Source organism: Poecile atricapillus, chromosome 23, assembly GCF_030490865.1.
Source record: "Poecile atricapillus isolate bPoeAtr1 chromosome 23, bPoeAtr1.hap1, whole genome shotgun sequence".
Classification (NCBI taxonomy): Eukaryota; Metazoa; Chordata; class Aves; order Passeriformes; family Paridae; genus Poecile; species Poecile atricapillus.
In genome coordinates, this window is record NC_081271.1 from 6,440,361 (window position 1) to 6,457,719 (window position 17,359).

The window sequence follows — 17,359 nt, forward strand, 5'->3', positions numbered from 1 at the left end:
GCTTCCTGCTTGCCTTAAATCTCTATCTTATCCACCCCTGAGCCACTTTGCCCTCCCTTCAAGGCACCTGTTTTTTATCCCTGGGTCATCCCTTGATCTCCCTGCTTTGCTCATCTTCAGATCTTTGTAGCAAGTGCTTTTTCTTCTCCATCAGAACTACCTAAGTAAAACACCTATGTCTGACTGTTTTTTCATCACAGCCCCATGGGAGGCCTTTAGATGTGACAAGTAGCAGAAACAGTTCTGCTGAATGTGGTCCTTCAGCTCTGATGAAAGGAGTCCTCAGGGAATCATTGCAGAAATGGATTTATTTGTGGAATGCCATAACTCACTGTTGTTCAAACATCTCTGCCCCTCAGGGACACTCAGACCCAAAGTTTCAAAGGTAGTGTTCTCCCTGACAGAGCCCCTCAAGTTTGGGATGTGCTGCAGACCAGCTGTTGGAAGGTGATCAACCAGCTTAATTTTCTTCCCAGATGGTGATATTTGGTGACTTGTACTGTAGGGTCTCTAGGTGTAAATGGAAGTACAAATGGATATGGTGCATTTTACATCTAGGGTTGAAGCTCCCTGATCTTGCTTTTGTACAAGGAAAGGAGTACAGTGACTTCTATCAGATGCAGGTCAAAGGAAAGGAAAGGGCAGGAGCCTCCTGGAAATTGGAGATGCTCCTGCTGGCTGAGGACCCTCTGGGGCTCCCAGAAGCTGAGCCTGCCTGATCCCTTGGAGCTGCATCAGTGTGAGTCTGGGTCCGCCCTGTCAGAGCTTAGCTCTGAGCGTTGGTGCCTGTGCTGTGCTGCCTGGGGCTGTGTGCTGGCTCTGAGCTCGGCCTGGGCAGCGCTGGCCCAGCACAGCCCCTGCGCCCAGGCTGGGAAGGAGAGCAGCCTGTGCTGCCAGGCTCAGAGCTGGTGCCTTGTCCTGTTCCCTTGGCAGCCCCCGGGGTGTGGGTCCTGCTCCTCTGCATTCCCCCAGGGACAGGCTCCAGCAAGGACAAGCTCAGAGCAGATCTCTCCCTTTGACACTGCCTGCACAAATGCTTTACAAAAGCTGTGTCCACATTTTTTTTTCCTCCATTTTTAAGTAAGGAAAAGAATTTGGTTTGTCCTAAACTGGCCCTGAGCACTTAGTACAAATTTTTGATTCACTGTAATCCTGAGCAGCAGTGTGGAGACCTGACAGTTTCCTCCTCACCCATCTCCTGGGGAAGGTGTTCCTCTGCGCTGGGAGCAGCTGTGTGACATGGAGCTTTTTTTGGAGCTGATTCCATGAGCGTTCCTGCTGTGCAGTACGGTAAACTGAGTGCCTCGGTGCCTGACTCCCAGCTCTACAACTCGGTGTTACTTCTCTAGCCACGGCAGTTAACAGGGGAAACTTGAAACCTGTAAGTGAAGTTTTACAAAAAATTACACCCTGAGCATTGTGTGCACGTCTCAAAAGTTGCAATTGTTTGTTTCATTGTCGGATGTGACAGCACCCGGGTTGGCTCTGCTCTGGACCGGTGGTTTGGAGTACCGAGGGTGACTTTGTGCCTCCAGGGGCCGCGGAAGCCGCGGCTCCGGCGGTGTGGGGGTCCCTGGCGGGGGCGGTGCCGGGGCCGGGGGCCGGTCCGGGGGCGGGAGCGGGGCCGCCCCCCCGCGCACGTGCGCTACGTGCGGCGCCTGCTGCGGCGGGGCCGCCCCTCCCCCGCCCGGCACCGCCCCCAGCCCCGCTCCTGAGGCCGGGACCGCCCCGTGTGGGACCCCCGGCGGGGGGAGCTCCGGTAACCGCCGGGGCGCGGGGGGGGGGGACACCTCGCCGCTCTCCCTCGGCAACAGGACCGCTCCTTACCCCCGCGCTGCCCGGGGCCGGCGGGCAGGACAATGGCCCGGCTCCCCCCCGAACAAAGGGGCCGGGCCGGGGCCGCGGGGGCTCCGCGGCCGGGGCAGACAATGCGGCCGCGCGGAGGCGGACGGCCCCGCCCCGCGCGTGACGCGACCGCGCGCAGCCAATGGAGGCGCGCGAAGAGGCTCTTTAAAAAAAGAAGCGCCGGCCGTGGGCCGCTGTCAGCTGTGCGGATCCCTCCGCGCATGTAAACACAGCGCCGGCGGCCCCGCGCGGGGGGGCGGGACGGGCCGGCCCGGGGGGCGCGAGCGCGGCCCGGGGCCTCCCCGAACCAGCGGTGCTGGGGGGAGCGGCCGCAGCGCGCCCGGGCCCAGGGGCCCCGCACAAAGGCGGTGCGAGCGGGGGACGCGAAGCTGCGGCCCGGAGGGGCGGGGGGCACCGGGAGGGACTCCCAGCGGCCGCGGTGAGCGGCGCTCTCGGGGCCTCGCTCTCCGCCGGGCCCCCGGTAGCGGGTGTCGGATCGGCGCCGCGCGGGCCAGGCCGCGCTCCAGAGGAGCCGCCGCTGCCTCTTCCCCCCGCCCCCAACGGGCCCTCCCCGGTCCGGCCCCGGCGCCCCCGCACAAAGGCGCGGGCGGGGCGGGGCAGCCGCGCCCCCTCCCCTGCCCGGGCCGGGCGGACTCTTTTCCCAGCCCCGGCCCCCCCGCGGACGCGCACGGAGCGCGGCGGCTCCGGAGATTGTTCGGAGCGCGGAGCGGAGCGGCCGCCCCGGCCGGGCCATGGCCGAGTTCCTGCCCCCGCCCGAGTGCCCCGTCTTCGAGCCCAGCTGGGAGGAGTTCGCCGACCCCTTCGCCTTCATCCACAAGATCCGGCCCATCGCCGAGCAGACCGGCATCTGCAAGGTGCGGCCGCCGCCGGTGAGTGCCCGCATGGCGCCGCCGGGAGCGGCCTTTGTGTGGGGCCCGGCCCGGCTCCCCCCGGCCCGCGGCCGCGCAGGTGACCCCAGGCAGGCGGGGTCGCCCCGCCGCCCCTCGGAAGTTTCACCGGGCCGGGGCTGAGGGGACAGAAGGGACCGACCGCTCCCTCCGTGAAGTGGCTCCCAAGTGTCGGAGCTCCCGGTGGGGGAGTCGCCGGAGCGGCCGTGGAGGGAGCGGGGGCGGGGGGGCAGCTGCCCCGGCCGGGCCCGGCCTCCCCCCGGCTCCTGGGGTCGGCCGGGGCCTCGCGCCCGGAGCGGCCCCGCCGAGCCCCGGAGGAGGTGCCGGGGTGTTGCCCTCCATGTTGGCATTGTGGCGATGTGGGGCCGGAGGGACCCGCTCCCCGCCGCCCCCGGCCCCGCCGCGGCCTCCCCGGCCCCGGCGCACTTTTAGCACAGAGAACTGTTTCTCAAGTTGGACAAGACAAAACTCCGCAGCCGTGAGTTTGGCTGGTGGCTCTGCGAGCTGAAGCCTACACAGACATGGCCACCATTTTAGAATGCAATCCACAGTGGGAAGAAGTAGTAAGCCTTCATCTTTATCATCATCATCTCGACCGATGGTGTAGTAAGCTCAAAATTAGGGTATGAATTCTGATTTCCCCTTGTTGGTCGACTCAATTCACTAAAAAATGCTGTGACGATCTTGGAACCATAGTTTTGTGTAGTCAGAAATGTTAGTTTGTTTAAAGGTATGAACACCCCCATTGGTGAGGAGAGGGGCTTCTCAAAGTAATAATCTAATTAAACAATATGTAAATCATCTTTATTTTGAGTGAATTGCTCTTCCCCTAAGTGGAGCGTGGTGCGAGTCTTGGAGTGGTGCAGCCGGGTAAGGCAGTTAACATGACGGCGACAAGTAGAATGTTAAACAGGCTCTGAGCTTACATCTCCCTCAGCAAGGGGAGAGCTGGCAGAACAGTTCTGTGGACTGAAGTTTTGCGAGTGAGACTTTGACTTCAAAGAAGTAACGTTCAGAAACACACACTCCTCACTTTTGTATTGTGGTTGTTGCTGGGACTCCTGTTGTGTCCATCCTTTTTCTTCTGAATTAAAATAGTAGTAACTTGCTGAGTTAGTGTCTGAGGTGGCAGAAATGTTTGTAGCAGAGTGAATTATGTGAATCTTGCTGGAGAGGAAGGAAGGTGTTTCAGCTCTCTGGAGGAAGAATCTCCGGTTGCTGTGTGAAGACCGCTCTTGAATTTGTGCCCTGGTAGAGTGTGCCAGGGCTTCTTTTCATGCAGGGCAGCCAGATGCTCAGAGTTAAGGGGCTAAATGGTTTTTGTTACAGAGTCACCATTGAAGTTCTGTAGTATTTTTTAGTAGACATTTTAGGATTTTAAGCTGCCAACAGTGTTTCAGCAGCTGTGACCAGAACTGCTTTTTCTTTTTGGTCAGGTTCCTTGGGGCAGGGGGAGTTGTTTGTTTGGGTGTTTTTGTTTTTGAGGGGTGTGTCTTTTTTGTTTTAGAAACATCTCATCGAAAAAAATTCCCGTCTTTCTTGGCTGCTTGTGTAAAAAGCCAAAACCTTATCAGAAAGCTGCTTGTAGGATGTTATCTGTTGGAGATCATAAATCAACAGCCCTCCAAAGGACTGAATTACTTATTGCAACTGTATTTTCAGCCGTTCTCATCTTCTCTTCCTGAAGGGGCAGGTATTGTACCAGATATTACACCAGGTGTTGTGCCTGCCTGGCCGTGTGATCAGCTCTTTGAGCGTATTTAGAAGCAGGATGAAAATAGTTGGAGCTGCTGAGGGCTGAGCACGGGTAGTTCTGTGGAGCCTGGCTTTGGGAGAGCTGAGCTGCCATGGCTTTATCTGCCCTGGATAATGCCTGGGATGGCTTGTGAAGTGCGTGGTTGGTTGAGCGGCCTGGAGCATAGAGGGAGCTCTTCCAAAGCAACCAGAAAAGCCTTTAAGTTGACGTAGTTCCTGGCCTTCCCCCTGCGATCAGGGCCGCAGTGAATATTCAGTTATTGTTCTTTTTTGGTGTAATCGAGGGGTCTGTAATACTGTGAGCTAAAGACTGTACTAGCCTTTGCACAGCAGTGTGTGTGTTCCATATGGATGCCTTGTTTGGTGATGGCTGAGGTTTGGAATCTTCCTGCATCTGAGGGAATCTCTTGCCGGCGTGCGCAGTCTGGTTACGTGCTGGGGAGCAGGTAGGCAGCACCATGAGCTGTCAGGATCTGTGCCGAGAGAGGAATTGAAGATACGATAGTTGGGCTGGCATAATTTTAGCTTAAACCTTGCTTGTGTTTCTGTATATGAGCAGCAGCATGGAATAATGTTGTGTGAGACTGGTGGTGCCCAGCTGTAGCTTTCCCATTTGCTCGTGAACAAGTCCTTGCTCCGGAGCTGGCTTTGATGCTCCAGCGCTGGAGCACACACAGGAGAGCTCCCTGGGCTCTGAAGGACCAGCAGCAGGGCTTTCTCTGGTCCCTTTCTGCTGCCATTAGCTGGGAACCAGGTGGGCCCAGAGAAAACTACATCTGCAGTGGCTTCTGGTGTGGCAGCTTTGGAGGACAGTGACACGTTTAGTGAGGGGATATTGAGGCAGCTGATGTGCAGAAGACATCTGGGTGGAAGACAGAGGATTCTGGGTGATCACTGCATGTTCACAAGATGAAAGAAGATCCAGGAATATAACAGGAGGTCCAATTTCTGCGTGGCAGTTTCCAGTTGAGCACTCAAAAGGAGTTTTCTTCCCCTTCATTCCAGTTCTAGCCAGCACCAATGACTGAGTTTTGCTCTTGTCTGGGGATTCTGAGATGCTGCAGTGACTGGTGGGAGGTGCAGCAATAACCAGCTCACTGGCACTGTGTTCTCTGTGGCCTTTTGTCAGCAGTGTGGAGCACGAGTAGAGAGTCCCATTGGCAGCAAAATGCTCAGATGGTGGTTGTTCCTGGTAGTTAACGAGCTGCATAAAGTAGAGATTTAAATTTGAGTCTCTTGCGGATCTCTGGGGGAAGGGGAGCTGGATACAGGAAAGTGGGTGGGGTACAACTTGTTTGCAGTCCATCAGGTGCCATTTTGTAGTTAGAATTTTCTTCTATGAACCAAAAGCACCTTTTATTAGGATTTCTTCATTTAAACAGTATCTGGTAGTTTGGAATAAGCTAAGTTTACTCCAAAACTTGGCATGTCAAGTGGCTGCCTTGTATTCTAGAAGCTTGTAATAGCTCTGCAAATCAAGGATGCATTTAGGGGGTCAAATGTGGAATTGCTTGAGAATGGAGTTGCTCTTCAAAGTAGGTAGTTAATTCATAGAATCGTAGTAATTAATGGAAGCAAATAGTCTAACAAATATGAAGCTTAGCTTGAAGAGTTAACAGTAACATGGAGAGCAGGAGTGGTATCAAATGCTCCAAGCCTTTCTTGAAGATGGGCTCTTCCTTCACTTCATTGCATCGTTGCTTTGCTGATGTGAAGAGATAATAAATAATGATTACTTAAGCCTTACTTACCATATAGATGCATTTCAAAATGCACAGTATTGTACAATGTACTAGAAACATCATAACTTTTCCAAGGCCAAGCATTAAAATTGAGAACATCCAGACTAAATTTCATTGCTCTAAATACCATGAAGATGGAGAAGTGCTGTTAAGCCTTTCAAATAACTTAAACCAAGAATTTAATGATTAGAAAGTCTGTATTAGCAGAGCTGGAATTTTGAAGGAATTGACACTGGAGTTATCAAAATTATTGATTGTCAGTTTTCAGTAAATCCTGGAATACTGGTGAACTTGAGAACAGGAAGAATCAATTTCCTTAATGGTTTAAGTTCTTTTTGGGTGCAAGGGTTCTCCTCTAGCTCCAGAGTGGAAGAATGTCTGGAATAATCCCAGATAGGAACTTGGGTGGTGATAGTATAGAATACAGCTGTATGAACACTGCTGTGGTCAAATTAGTTTTATTTTTTTTCCATGAGACCATGTATTTGGTTAAGTCAGTTGTGTTGTCATTGTCTGAGATCTAGAAATTAATTACGTTCAGTATTCTAATTATGGAAATTACTATTGTGCAAAATTAATACACCAGATCACAAATTATTTCAACTACTAATGAGTGTTTGTAATGAAGGATCCCTTTCTAATGGTGTCTCACATCCTCAAGCCAAGGGTGTGTAATTTTCATTACAAGTCTAGAGGAGCAAAAGCTGTGATTCTGAATGGAGTTATGGTGGTGGCTCATTGCTTTAGAGGGATCCCAGTTGCCCAATAAACAATGGATATTATGAAACAGTAATCACTTAAGTAGGACTCAATGAGAAGGTCTACCTTTGGAACAAAGGAGCATAGAACATCTTAGAGGAGGAAGGAGTGTAGAAAAATAACTGTGGATCCCTGTGGAAAGCAGTGTGATGGTGGAATGGGAGCTCTGGGGTTTCTCGGTGATAAATGGGGAGATTTTACCTCTGTGGCAGCACGAGAGTAGAAAATTCTGCATTCGGGACCCTGCACTCATTGGAGGATTTTAAAAAGATTTGACAACTGGAGAGGGCACAGAGAAGAATCAGAAAAGTTTGGCACATGAAATAAGGAATTTTGAAGCATTTAACCTCAGTGGAGCCTGAGTAGTGAAACCTAAAGGCTCAGGGCTTGGGAGAACTGGATCTACTCCGCCAGGGACATATTTTGAGGAGCAACATTGATTTAAATGTTGTTTAAACCTCTTAAGGTCTGTTTAGGCTTCTCATTCAGCTAGTTGCTTCATTTATTTTCATTTTTATGGAGAAAACAGAAAAAAAATCCCATTTTGGAGCTGCTTGACTGAGGGTTCTGGCAATCTGCTCCTGAAGCCGTAAAGCAAACCACCATTAAAACAGGAATTAATGCAGAGAATTGCAATACTTTGTCTGAAACAGGAAGCTGATGGTGATGATCCTTTGGATTTGATAATACACATAGGCTCAGTCAGTTGATTTTATCAAAAAGAAAACACAGAGATAACTCAATTACAACATGTAAGTGAGCTTCAGTGGGAGAAAGCAGAGGTGCTGCCGTGTCTGTCAATCCTGGCGAGCCTAGCCTGAGCCACTGGGGCCAGGCTCGGGTGAGTCAGGAAACACAGCATTTCTGACTGAGAGAGGATCAGCTGGAAGGGGAAAGTGAAGGATGGAAAGTGGTGAATCTATCTGCCACTTTTCGGGAATTTTTGGATCAAGAATGAAGTTTTAGGAGGGGAAGAGATATTTTTGTGCTGAAGTTCCTGTTGCCCTGCTGTCAATTCATATGAAGAAAAATAGATCAGCTTCTAAAGGTCATTAGGAAATGTTGGCTTTAAATGAAGAACTTGTCATAATCATCACAGGGGTCATGTTGTGTAATTAGGTAAATTCAGAGTAGGTTATTTACAGATCTCTAATTAGGAAGAAAATATGCAAAAGAGTAATTATTTTTAGTTTATTATTTATTTTATTATGGAAGTGGCCATACACAGGGTTGCTATGGTCACCATGGGTGGTTTCTGCTCTTCAGAATCACTGAAAAATTGGGGTGGGCTTAAAAGACAATGAGGGTTTCCTCTCGATGCCTCAGTTTCTTTCTGTGGGGGATTTTCAACACATGCTTTTCAGCTCATTGAAGATTTAAGATGAAACAATTTAGTTCAGAACTTTCCATATGGGGCAAGAATAACATAGATAGAATGTAGTTTTTTGTTCAACGTAAGCCTTTAGTCAGTTAGCTTATAGCTGGAAATTGAGTTTAAAGCTAAACATGGCTCCATTGCCCAGTATTGAAACCAAATCTGCCAGTGGATGGAATCAAACCATGCCATGTATCCATTAGGACATGCTTCCTCTCAATCCCAGATGACTGGGTTATATCTGGGGTGTGCTGGGGAGGAATGCTGTGTCAATGTCCAGGAGACCAGGTTGAGTGATTTTAGAAGTCAGGAGGAACTTGTGGGAACTTCCAGCCTGCTGCCCTTAGGAGTGTCTGAGTGAAAGGTCTTCCTTGGGAACAGGTGCTTTACCTGGGATGGTGAATCTGAGCAGCTGGAAAGGGAGAATGCTGTGGAGAGCCAGGCAGTGGATGGTGGGAGCCACAGGGAATCCCTGGGCAGCCGAGGCTCTGCAGCTGCTCATGGCTGAGGCTGGTGGAGTTGTCCAGAACTGTTCCAGATGGCTGTGAAATTCAGGTCTAATCTGAATTACACTGGGAGTGAAATTGAGGTTTGAAAGCTGCCAGCTACAGCTCTGAAGAGGGTATGGATTCACTCCAAGGGCTGTGATGGGACAGCCTGAGGAACAGTGTGCTGTCTGTGCTGGTTGCACACTCTGGGAGTGTACTGGGGATTAGAGCAAAGTAGGGTAGCCCTGTGCCTTGAGGGGAGGTGGCAACAGCTCTTGGGGTCTGGTGCCCTCACACACCAACAGCTGGGTCTGGCCCCAGCCCTGATGGATGCTCTGTTTCAGGGTCTTGGTCAGTGCTCTGAAGTGAATCGGGGATCTGGGATTTGCTGATCCCAACAGCCCATCCACCCCCAGCTGTACCTGCAGTGCAGTGGTGCTGTACCTGTTCCTTGCATGCAGGTGCCTCCATGGAGAGGAGCCTGGCATTTTCTGTGCATGAAGCATGAAGCTGCCTGTTGTGTTTACAGGTTCAAACCCTGTGTGTAGTTTCTGTGCTCTCTGCCTTTGGATCCCAAGGAGCAGCTGGCCCTGCTTGAGAATCATCTCCAGCTTACCTGAGCCTTTATTTCTCTCCAGGTGTAGAGCTGGCATGGAAACACTGGGATCTAGAGAGGTGATTCCCACTCATCCTTGGCTGTGGTTCTCAGATGGGAAGGATCTGTGGTTGTGCCTGTTCTCCCTTGCTAGCCTGCAATACATAATAACAGAGTCCAGTTTTGTCTCAAATAAGAAATACAGTCCCTTATGGCAAGGAAAAATTCAGGGGGTTTGATGGAAAAATCTCCTCCTTTCCAAATGACCAAGGAAGGACTGTTGATCACAAACTGGGTTAGCTGATGATTGGAGTTCCCAACTAATGTTAGCCTTTAACAGGGTCACAGAGGGATTAGTTCCCGTTAGACAGGAGCTTTGTGGCTGACCCACTGCCGGGTGATAATGGGTTTGTGTGGGTTCTGCCATCTGAGCTCCAAGTGTGTTTTTAATGTAGTCATAAAACCAGGAGACTGAAAGGGACCTCCTGAGTCACTGAGTGTGCTCCCTTCCTCTCAGAAGCAGCAATCATGGAGCACCTTTGCCAAGGCAAGATCATAGATGTGGGAACAAAGAATGTAGGTCAGGCTCACAGGGTGGGCATCTCAGGAAGGGGGGAATTGCTGCAGTTTGCTGAATGAATGTGTTTCTCTGGCAAGAATTGCTAAGATATTCCTTTGGATCTTACTATGAACTTCTGTCTAGCAATATAATGAAAGGGCTGTCTTTTTTTTTTGTGTCTGACACGGGAGAGACTGCAAGTAAAACGCTACTTGCAGTTTTCAAAAGATGGTGAAAAAATATAAGAGACTTCAGAAAAAAGCCCAAGGAAAAAACCCTTTTATTTACAGGACTGGAAAACTGGTTCCATAAAGAGAAGGAAAAAGGTATTTGTTTATTGAAAAATGTCTTGAAACATTTCTTCTGGGAAAGATTCAGGAATAGCTGCTTTGGCAGCCAGCAGACAAGGGATTTGGTTATAAAGGACATGAGGATAAAGGAGGAAGAAAAACTGAAGCCAACTAACTTGCAGAACAGCTTACGAGGGACAGTGGTAATTTCTGGTTCACTTGAATTCATAGGGGTGGGGGTGGTTAAATTTTAATTAGTGAGTTTGGGTGAGGTGCAGGTCTGACAGCTGAAATGCAGTGCTCTGAAGCCTGACATCCCTGGAACAGCTCAGTTGGGAGCTGGAATATGGAAATCACAGAAATAATTCTGCTGACCATTTGTAGTTCGCATTACTGCTTGAAATATTAATGTGATCCTTAGAGCGTGCCTTCTGCATGGCTGGATTTGTCCCTCAAGTTTATAGAAGAGTTTGGAATTCTGAAGGCAGTCTCATTTTTGCCTGGATTTGATGAGAGGTTTATAACAATTGCAGGCTAAGGTGGGCACAGGATTTTGTTTGTCTCTTAAAGGCTTATAAGTCAGGGATGGATAACAGAACACAATAGAGGCATTTCAGATGAAGAGTCCTGTTGGAGTAAGAATTCCTGATCTTTTTAGGAAATTGATGTTTTATTCCTTTCTGTGTGAAAATCTTAATGCTTAGCATGGCTGTTGGAAGACACTTAAAACAGAACTTCTTAAACTTTTTTATACCTTTTTTTAAACAGGAAAATCCAAACCAATTCCTTTGAGGAGCTGGATGGGGAGGGCAAGTCTTACTGATTCTCTGGCATGACTTTTAGAGAAGATGGCCTGGAGAGTTGGAGTTGGGGGCTGGTCTCTTCCCCAGCAAAGCTGCTCATGTGGCTCAGCAGCTTGGCAAGTGATTCCTGCCCAATAAAGCTCCCTCTCGTGGTGCTGCTGCCTTTCCAAGTGCATAAAGGCATTTCTGTCACACAGAAATGTCTTTTCATGGGCCTGCAAGTGAGCATAGCATTTGGCTGGTAACTTGTGCTTCAAAATGTGTCCAAGATTTTTATTGAGTCAATAATACACTTATTAAAGGAGGGTTGAAAGTATCTTGTTTAGGTCTTGTGGAACTTGCCATACTGTGGAATAGAGGAAGATAAATATTATCCTTATCCTTAAACTTTGAGCAGTTTGGATGCTCCAAAATAAACTTGTGACTTCAAAATAACTCAGTGACAGTCAGGATGGACTGTCTACTATACCTGCTGTCATTTCTCCAGATGGTGAATGGCTGTGGGTCTGTAACAATGTCATCTGACACAGTTTGTATTCAGTGGGATGTGTTGTAGTGTGTTTGTAAAGCCAGGAGTGGTTTTATAATAATCTAATGTCATATATTATATATGCCATTGGTTTTCCTCAGCTCTACCTGCACTACTGCAGCCTCACCTCAGCTCCTTGGTGCAGTTTTGGGAATCACAATATAAAAAGGACATGAAGCCACTGGAGAGCATCCTAAAGAGGGCCATGAGAATGGTGAAAGGTCTGGAGGGGAAGTCTCATGAAGAGGGCCATGAGAATGGTGAAAGGTCTGGAGCCTCCTGAGGGGCAGCTGAGGTCACTCGGTTTGTTCAGCCTAGAGGAGATTGAGGGGAGACTCACTGGGGTCTTCAACATCCTCATGAGGGGCAGCAGAGGGCCAGGTACTGATCTGTTCCCTCTCATGACAAGTGACAGGACTCACAGCAATGGCTGGAGCTGAGCTGGGAGACATTTAGGCTGGATATCAGGAAAAGGTTCTTCCCCAGAGGGTGCTGGGGCACTGAACAGGCTCCCCAGGGAATAGGGACAGCTCTGAGCCTGTCTGAGTTCAAGAACTGTTTGGACAATGCTCCCAGACACTGGGTGGGATTGTTGGGGTGTCTGTGCAGGGCCAGGGATTGTATGTGATGAACCCTACGGACTTGGTGGTCCTTCCAACTCATCATATTCTCTGGTACTTGCTTAAAAACCTCAGAAGCTGGAGTCAATCCAGTGTTGCCTCTCATTAAGCCAATTTACCATCACCCAGCAGCTCTTGCAATAACTTTCTCCTTGCTAAAAGTTAAACACTTTTAAGGCTGTTAAATGTTTGATTCTGGCTGATGAACCCATCTGTCTGATAGGCTGAAAAGTCATCTTCTGATCTTTGAGAAACAGCTGATGTGTCATCAGGGTGTCTTGGTGTGTGCATTGGTCATTCAGTCATTGGTAAACTTGAAAACTGCAAGTGTAGGAAATGCCGCTTATGGCAGCTTGTGTTGTCTGGAGTCATGTTACTCTTCCTCCACAGTAGGTGACTGGTGCTTTGCCAGAGCCAGTGTCTTTGGCCAAACAGGAAAGACTGTCCCCAAACATGCAGCAGTCAGTAATAAATAGACACATGGAGATCATGGAGATAATCAACTAATTCTGGAGCAGGATGTTTCAGATGCCATGCTGCAAACGAGGTGTTTCTGTAAGATCATACACATAAACTTCCTCATTTGTTTCCATAAGCAGAGGGAACTAGCCTGCTCTGTGCTGTCTGACATGGATTGAGTCTGTGTCTGCCTTAGGCACCCTTGGAGCTGGATTTCTTTAGTCTGAGCATGAGCCAGAGCCTGTAGGAGCAGGTAGGGATCCTGTTCCTCCTGTTGTGCCCAGTGGCATGCAGGTTTTTGTCTGGGCTCTGCCCAGAGCAGCAGCCTGTGCCCACAGACATGTGGCCTGACCAGAAGAGTCTCCTGTGCTGTCCCCTCCCTCCTTGTCTTCCCTGACATGTTGCTAGTGCAATAACTGCAGGTGGTGGCTCTGAAGCAGAGCCTGGACTGGTGACAGTTTCTGAGGTGGTATCATTGCCTACATGAGCTGAATTCTTGCCCCTGATCATCTTATTCCTGGTTCTTGTCCCCTGCAGAGCGTTATTAGAGGATCTGGTTTGGGGTAATGCACAGTCCAGCCTGGGACAGCCTTGGCTTACTGCTTAGCAAAGCCAGAGGCAGCACAGCCCTCTTGGTTTCATTTCCTCTCAGCCAAAGCAAAGCTCCCTACAGCTCTCCCTTGGGCAGTTTAGTTCAGTCCCCAGCATCTCAAGGGTCCTGTGTCATCACCACTGTGTCCCCTCCTGCTCTCAGTACCTGTGTCCCTGTCTTTGGTACAGAGCAGACTCTGGAGTTGTGACTAATGATGTAACCAGTTGGTTCAGCCTGAGAGTCAGATTTGTCCTGTTGAAGTACAATACTTCAAATCCTGCCCAACTTTTCCCAGTTGTGCTTCTCATCTTACAGCTCGAGGGCCCTAAATGATTAATCAGACAACAGGATCTTAGAAAAGAATGTCAGTTCTCTTCCTCAGACTTGATGGTTTAATTGTGTTTGGTTTTCTGGCATAGAGAATAGGCAGTAAAAGAAGGGTTAGTGTTACTGAGTTTCTCAAGAGCATGTCTTTGGACACCAGGCAGTCTTGTGGTTAAAAGCAGGAAAATGATTGAGAAATGTGTCCCACTGGTCAAGGATTGAGTATTCTCTGGATAATTTGTTATCCTGACCCCCTACCATTGTCTGATTTCCAATTGAAATGTTAATTTCAACTGGCATTGTCAAGTTGTGATGTGCTAGAAGTACCTTGCAGGATCAGAAAACTTTTATTACCTATCTTGAGGTCTGGATTAGTCAATGAAAGCTTGGTAAAATGTATGGATTGGTGGCCCTCTTTGCTCTTCAGCTTCTATGCACTCTTGTTGAATCTTGCTTCTTGTTTGTTTTTAAGATAATTGCTTTGGAAACCATGTATGGTTGGTTTTAATTCCAGTTTTCATATTCTCTGTGAATCTAAAATAAAAAATACTCTGTTTATGATGCTGATCTTACTTCCATTGGCTCAGTCACCCAATGCTGAAGAAAGGTTTTCTTTTTCCTGAAGCAAAGCTTTGCCTTACCCCACTGTCAGTAGCTCACTTGTGCATTATCTTTATTCTGTAATTACTGGTAATAAGATAACTTTATATGTAATAAATTCCTGTCAAGTTTAAATCAAATCTAATTTGGTTTTGTGAAGTTGCATATTGCCAAACCAAGTGTGTGCAGTAGAGGTCGGAGATCAAAAAGATAGAACAGCTTTATAGTTGTGTTTATAAATAACACTTCTGTTGCAGGTATTTTATCAAAGTAATAATAATCTTTTTTTAAATTGGTCATATTCCAGCTTTTCCTGAATGCTTGCAGCCAAGGAAATTGTCAAGCATTGGCATTGGTTTCCCAGGGCAGTGGTGGAGTCACCATCCCTGAAAGGGTTCAGAAGATGTGTGGATGTGGCACTGGGGACATGGATTAGTGGTGAACACATGGTGGTGGGTTAAGAGTTGGACTCAATGATCTTAAAGGGCTTTTCCAGCCTTAATGATTCCATGATTCTGTGGAGGTTTACAATGCAGGACAGATCTTCTGTTCCAAAATTGGTTTTGTGGTTCCATTATCTATTTTTGAGGCACAGTGAAGTGTTCTAGGGGGTAGACAGTGGCTCTTACTCAGCGTATCTCACCATTCCTGCTCTCCAGACTTGTTCCCAGTGGGATTTGGGCAGCACAGCCTTGGCTCACTGACAGCCCTGGGTGTGGCCACCAAGCCCCCACTGCTCCAAGTTCTGTGTTCTGGTGGAGCTGAGGAGCCTCTGGAGGCCACAGGAGCCTCTCCACACTTTGGGCTCCCCTGGCTTTTGACTGTCACAGAAACTTCTTTCCTTTTCCTGATCTTTTGATGGAACCCTTTTGTTTTCCAGGACTGGCAGCCTCCATTCGCATGCGATGTCGACAAGCTTCACTTCACACCGAGGATCCAGAGGCTCAATGAACTGGAGGTAAACTGGAAATCTGAGCAGTACTTCTGTTCCCAAATGTTTCTGTGTGTTTTTGGGAGGTGATGTTTGCCAGAGTTGGCCATGAGCTGACAGCACTTTGGACCACGAACAGCAATTTTTAATTAGCACGGAAATTCATCTGTTTCAGAACCTAGTTAGAAACATTCCAGGCATAAAAGTAATGTTAATGCTCATTAAAGGAACATAATTTAGGCCTTTTCCACACATGTGTTTCTAAGTAGTTAAACTGTCCAGGGCCATAGATCTGTGTCTGTGTTTTGCACTCATACAGCATCTTTCAAAAGGAAAAGAGATGAAACACTTGGAGTGCTTTAAAAATAGGCAGCCTTTTGGAAGAAACAATTGCAAAATCTGGATTCAGTTTGTGGAAATTTGCTGTTCACAAGCACTTTCATTCACTGCTTCAATGAATTGACACTAAAGGGGAGTGTGAGGCGTCCTGGTTGGCTCAGTGCTGGTACCATTTGGGATGATGGTGACTGTGCCTGATTATTCTCCTGATTCTTGGTTTTTAAAGCCCTGATGTGGCTGTGTGAAGTGCTGGGGAAGGGCTCAGATGCTGGCTTGGAGTGCTAAGAGAGGGATTTGTGTGACCACAAGCTGTTCAAAGCTCCCTGGAGTTTGCAGACAAGCTAATCTGTACAGACAAGGCCAGTTTTTACCTTAAAATTAGAAAATGCACTGAAAATAAAATATGTCAAAATTTAAGTTACTGCTCTAACATAGCAGCAGTGCAGTGATTTTACTGTGGTAATTGCTGTGCAACCAGCCAGGCTTTCCCTGCCCTGACCCATTTGTATCCTTAAAAGTGAAACAGATACAGTTGTGAGAAGGGATAAGAAATAAACAGATAAAACTTTTAAAATTATTTTTTGAAAACAATACTGATTTATTTTTGGTTTATTGCAAATAAACCAAATAGTAACAAACTATTGCAATAATTAATGTAGTAAATGCAATAAATCCTGGCAATGCAGCTGGTTTAGGGAGTTTTTAGCAGTAATAACTTAGTGTGTTTGGCTGTTCTCCAAAGGTACTTTTCTCAGTGCAGTAAAAGGTAACAAAAAGTGACTCAAGGAAAGATACAGATATTATCAATGGTATCTGTGTGGAATTTATTTTTCTTCAAATGATGAGAGGGAAAAATGCAAAATAACTCTTGCAGAGGGCAAAGTTGGGAAAGCAACTGCGGCCGCAGTGCTGTAAATCTTATACAAAACCTGCATCTGCTTTTAGCATGCAGTTCATTTGTTTGTTTGGTTGGTTTCAGGCCCAAACTCGTGTAAAGCTGAATTTTCTGGACCAGATTGCAAAGTTTTGGGAGCTTCAAGGATGCACACTGAAAATTCCGCATGTGGAGAGGAAGATCTTGGATTTATTTCAGCTTAACAGAGTAAGACCATTATGGAAAAACTATCATGAAAAGCTGCTGTGTTACCTCGGTTCCTAGGATGGTATCACAGCTGGTCAGGGGAGGTTTTGGGGTATATCTAAGCTGGAAAAAGTATTCCTTTGTTTAAGCTAACATTGCTAATGGGACAGTAAGAGGAAGAATATGTTATCAGGGAAAGACAGTAAGTAATATGTTATCATGGAAGTTTTCCTGTGATCTAGGAGATCACCTTAAATTTACAGCTCTTCTTTAAAATTGCACTTGGGTATACTGGTCAAGAAAAAACTTAGGCTTAATTGGAGAAAGTTCCTGAACAATGACAAAAGTGAGAGAAAATAATTTTCTATTAGAAATATGGAAGGAAAAAAATCCAATTACTTTTAGGATGAAACTTGCTCAACTTCTGGAGAAGTTCATGTATACTGATAGTAAGAGATGGGATTCTCTGAAAGGACATGTTCTTTACCTTTCCTTTATGTTTAGGCAGTTTTTATTTGGAAACTTTGAGCTTTTTTCATAGCACTTGTTCCAGTGAAAAGAACTGAGTGTCCTGTGCTAGAAAATTGTGTTGGGACACAAAGTGACAAATTGCAGCCAAGTAAGTTCTCAGAGTAGGCCAAGTGATTGCACATGGAACACAGGTACTGACTTCTTTGTAAAGTAATTCAACAGGTTTGTAATTCCTGAATAGGTTATGTGTTACATATTCTAGTTATTGCCTTGAAACAACTTCGATGTCATGTG

The 17,359-nt window shown here is 47.6% G+C and overlaps 1 protein-coding gene and 1 long non-coding RNA gene across 3 annotated transcripts in view; one reads left to right on the forward strand and one right to left on the reverse strand.

Moving 5' to 3' along the window:
• Positions 1 to 337: 337 nt before the first annotated feature.
• Positions 338 to 1,951, reverse strand: LOC131587695 (uncharacterized). The gene is made up of 3 exons (XR_009279409.1): positions 1,828 to 1,951; positions 1,192 to 1,379; positions 338 to 510 (listed from the first exon to the last, which is right to left on the reverse strand). It is a non-coding gene; the product is annotated as an uncharacterized LOC131587695 (long non-coding RNA).
• A 513-nt stretch (positions 1,952 to 2,464) lies between these two features.
• KDM5B (lysine demethylase 5B) overlaps positions 2,465 to 17,359 on the forward strand; it is a 55,246-nt gene continuing 40,351 nt past the window's right edge. For both annotated transcript variants that reach the window (XM_058855764.1, XM_058855765.1), the window contains exons 1-3: positions 2,465 to 2,735; positions 15,124 to 15,201; positions 16,493 to 16,615. In XM_058855764.1, coding sequence (XP_058711747.1) covers positions 2,598 to 2,735; positions 15,124 to 15,201; positions 16,493 to 16,615 — 339 coding nt within the window. In that variant the 5' untranslated portion in view covers positions 2,465 to 2,597. The remainder of the gene's footprint in view (positions 2,736 to 15,123; positions 15,202 to 16,492; positions 16,616 to 17,359) is intronic.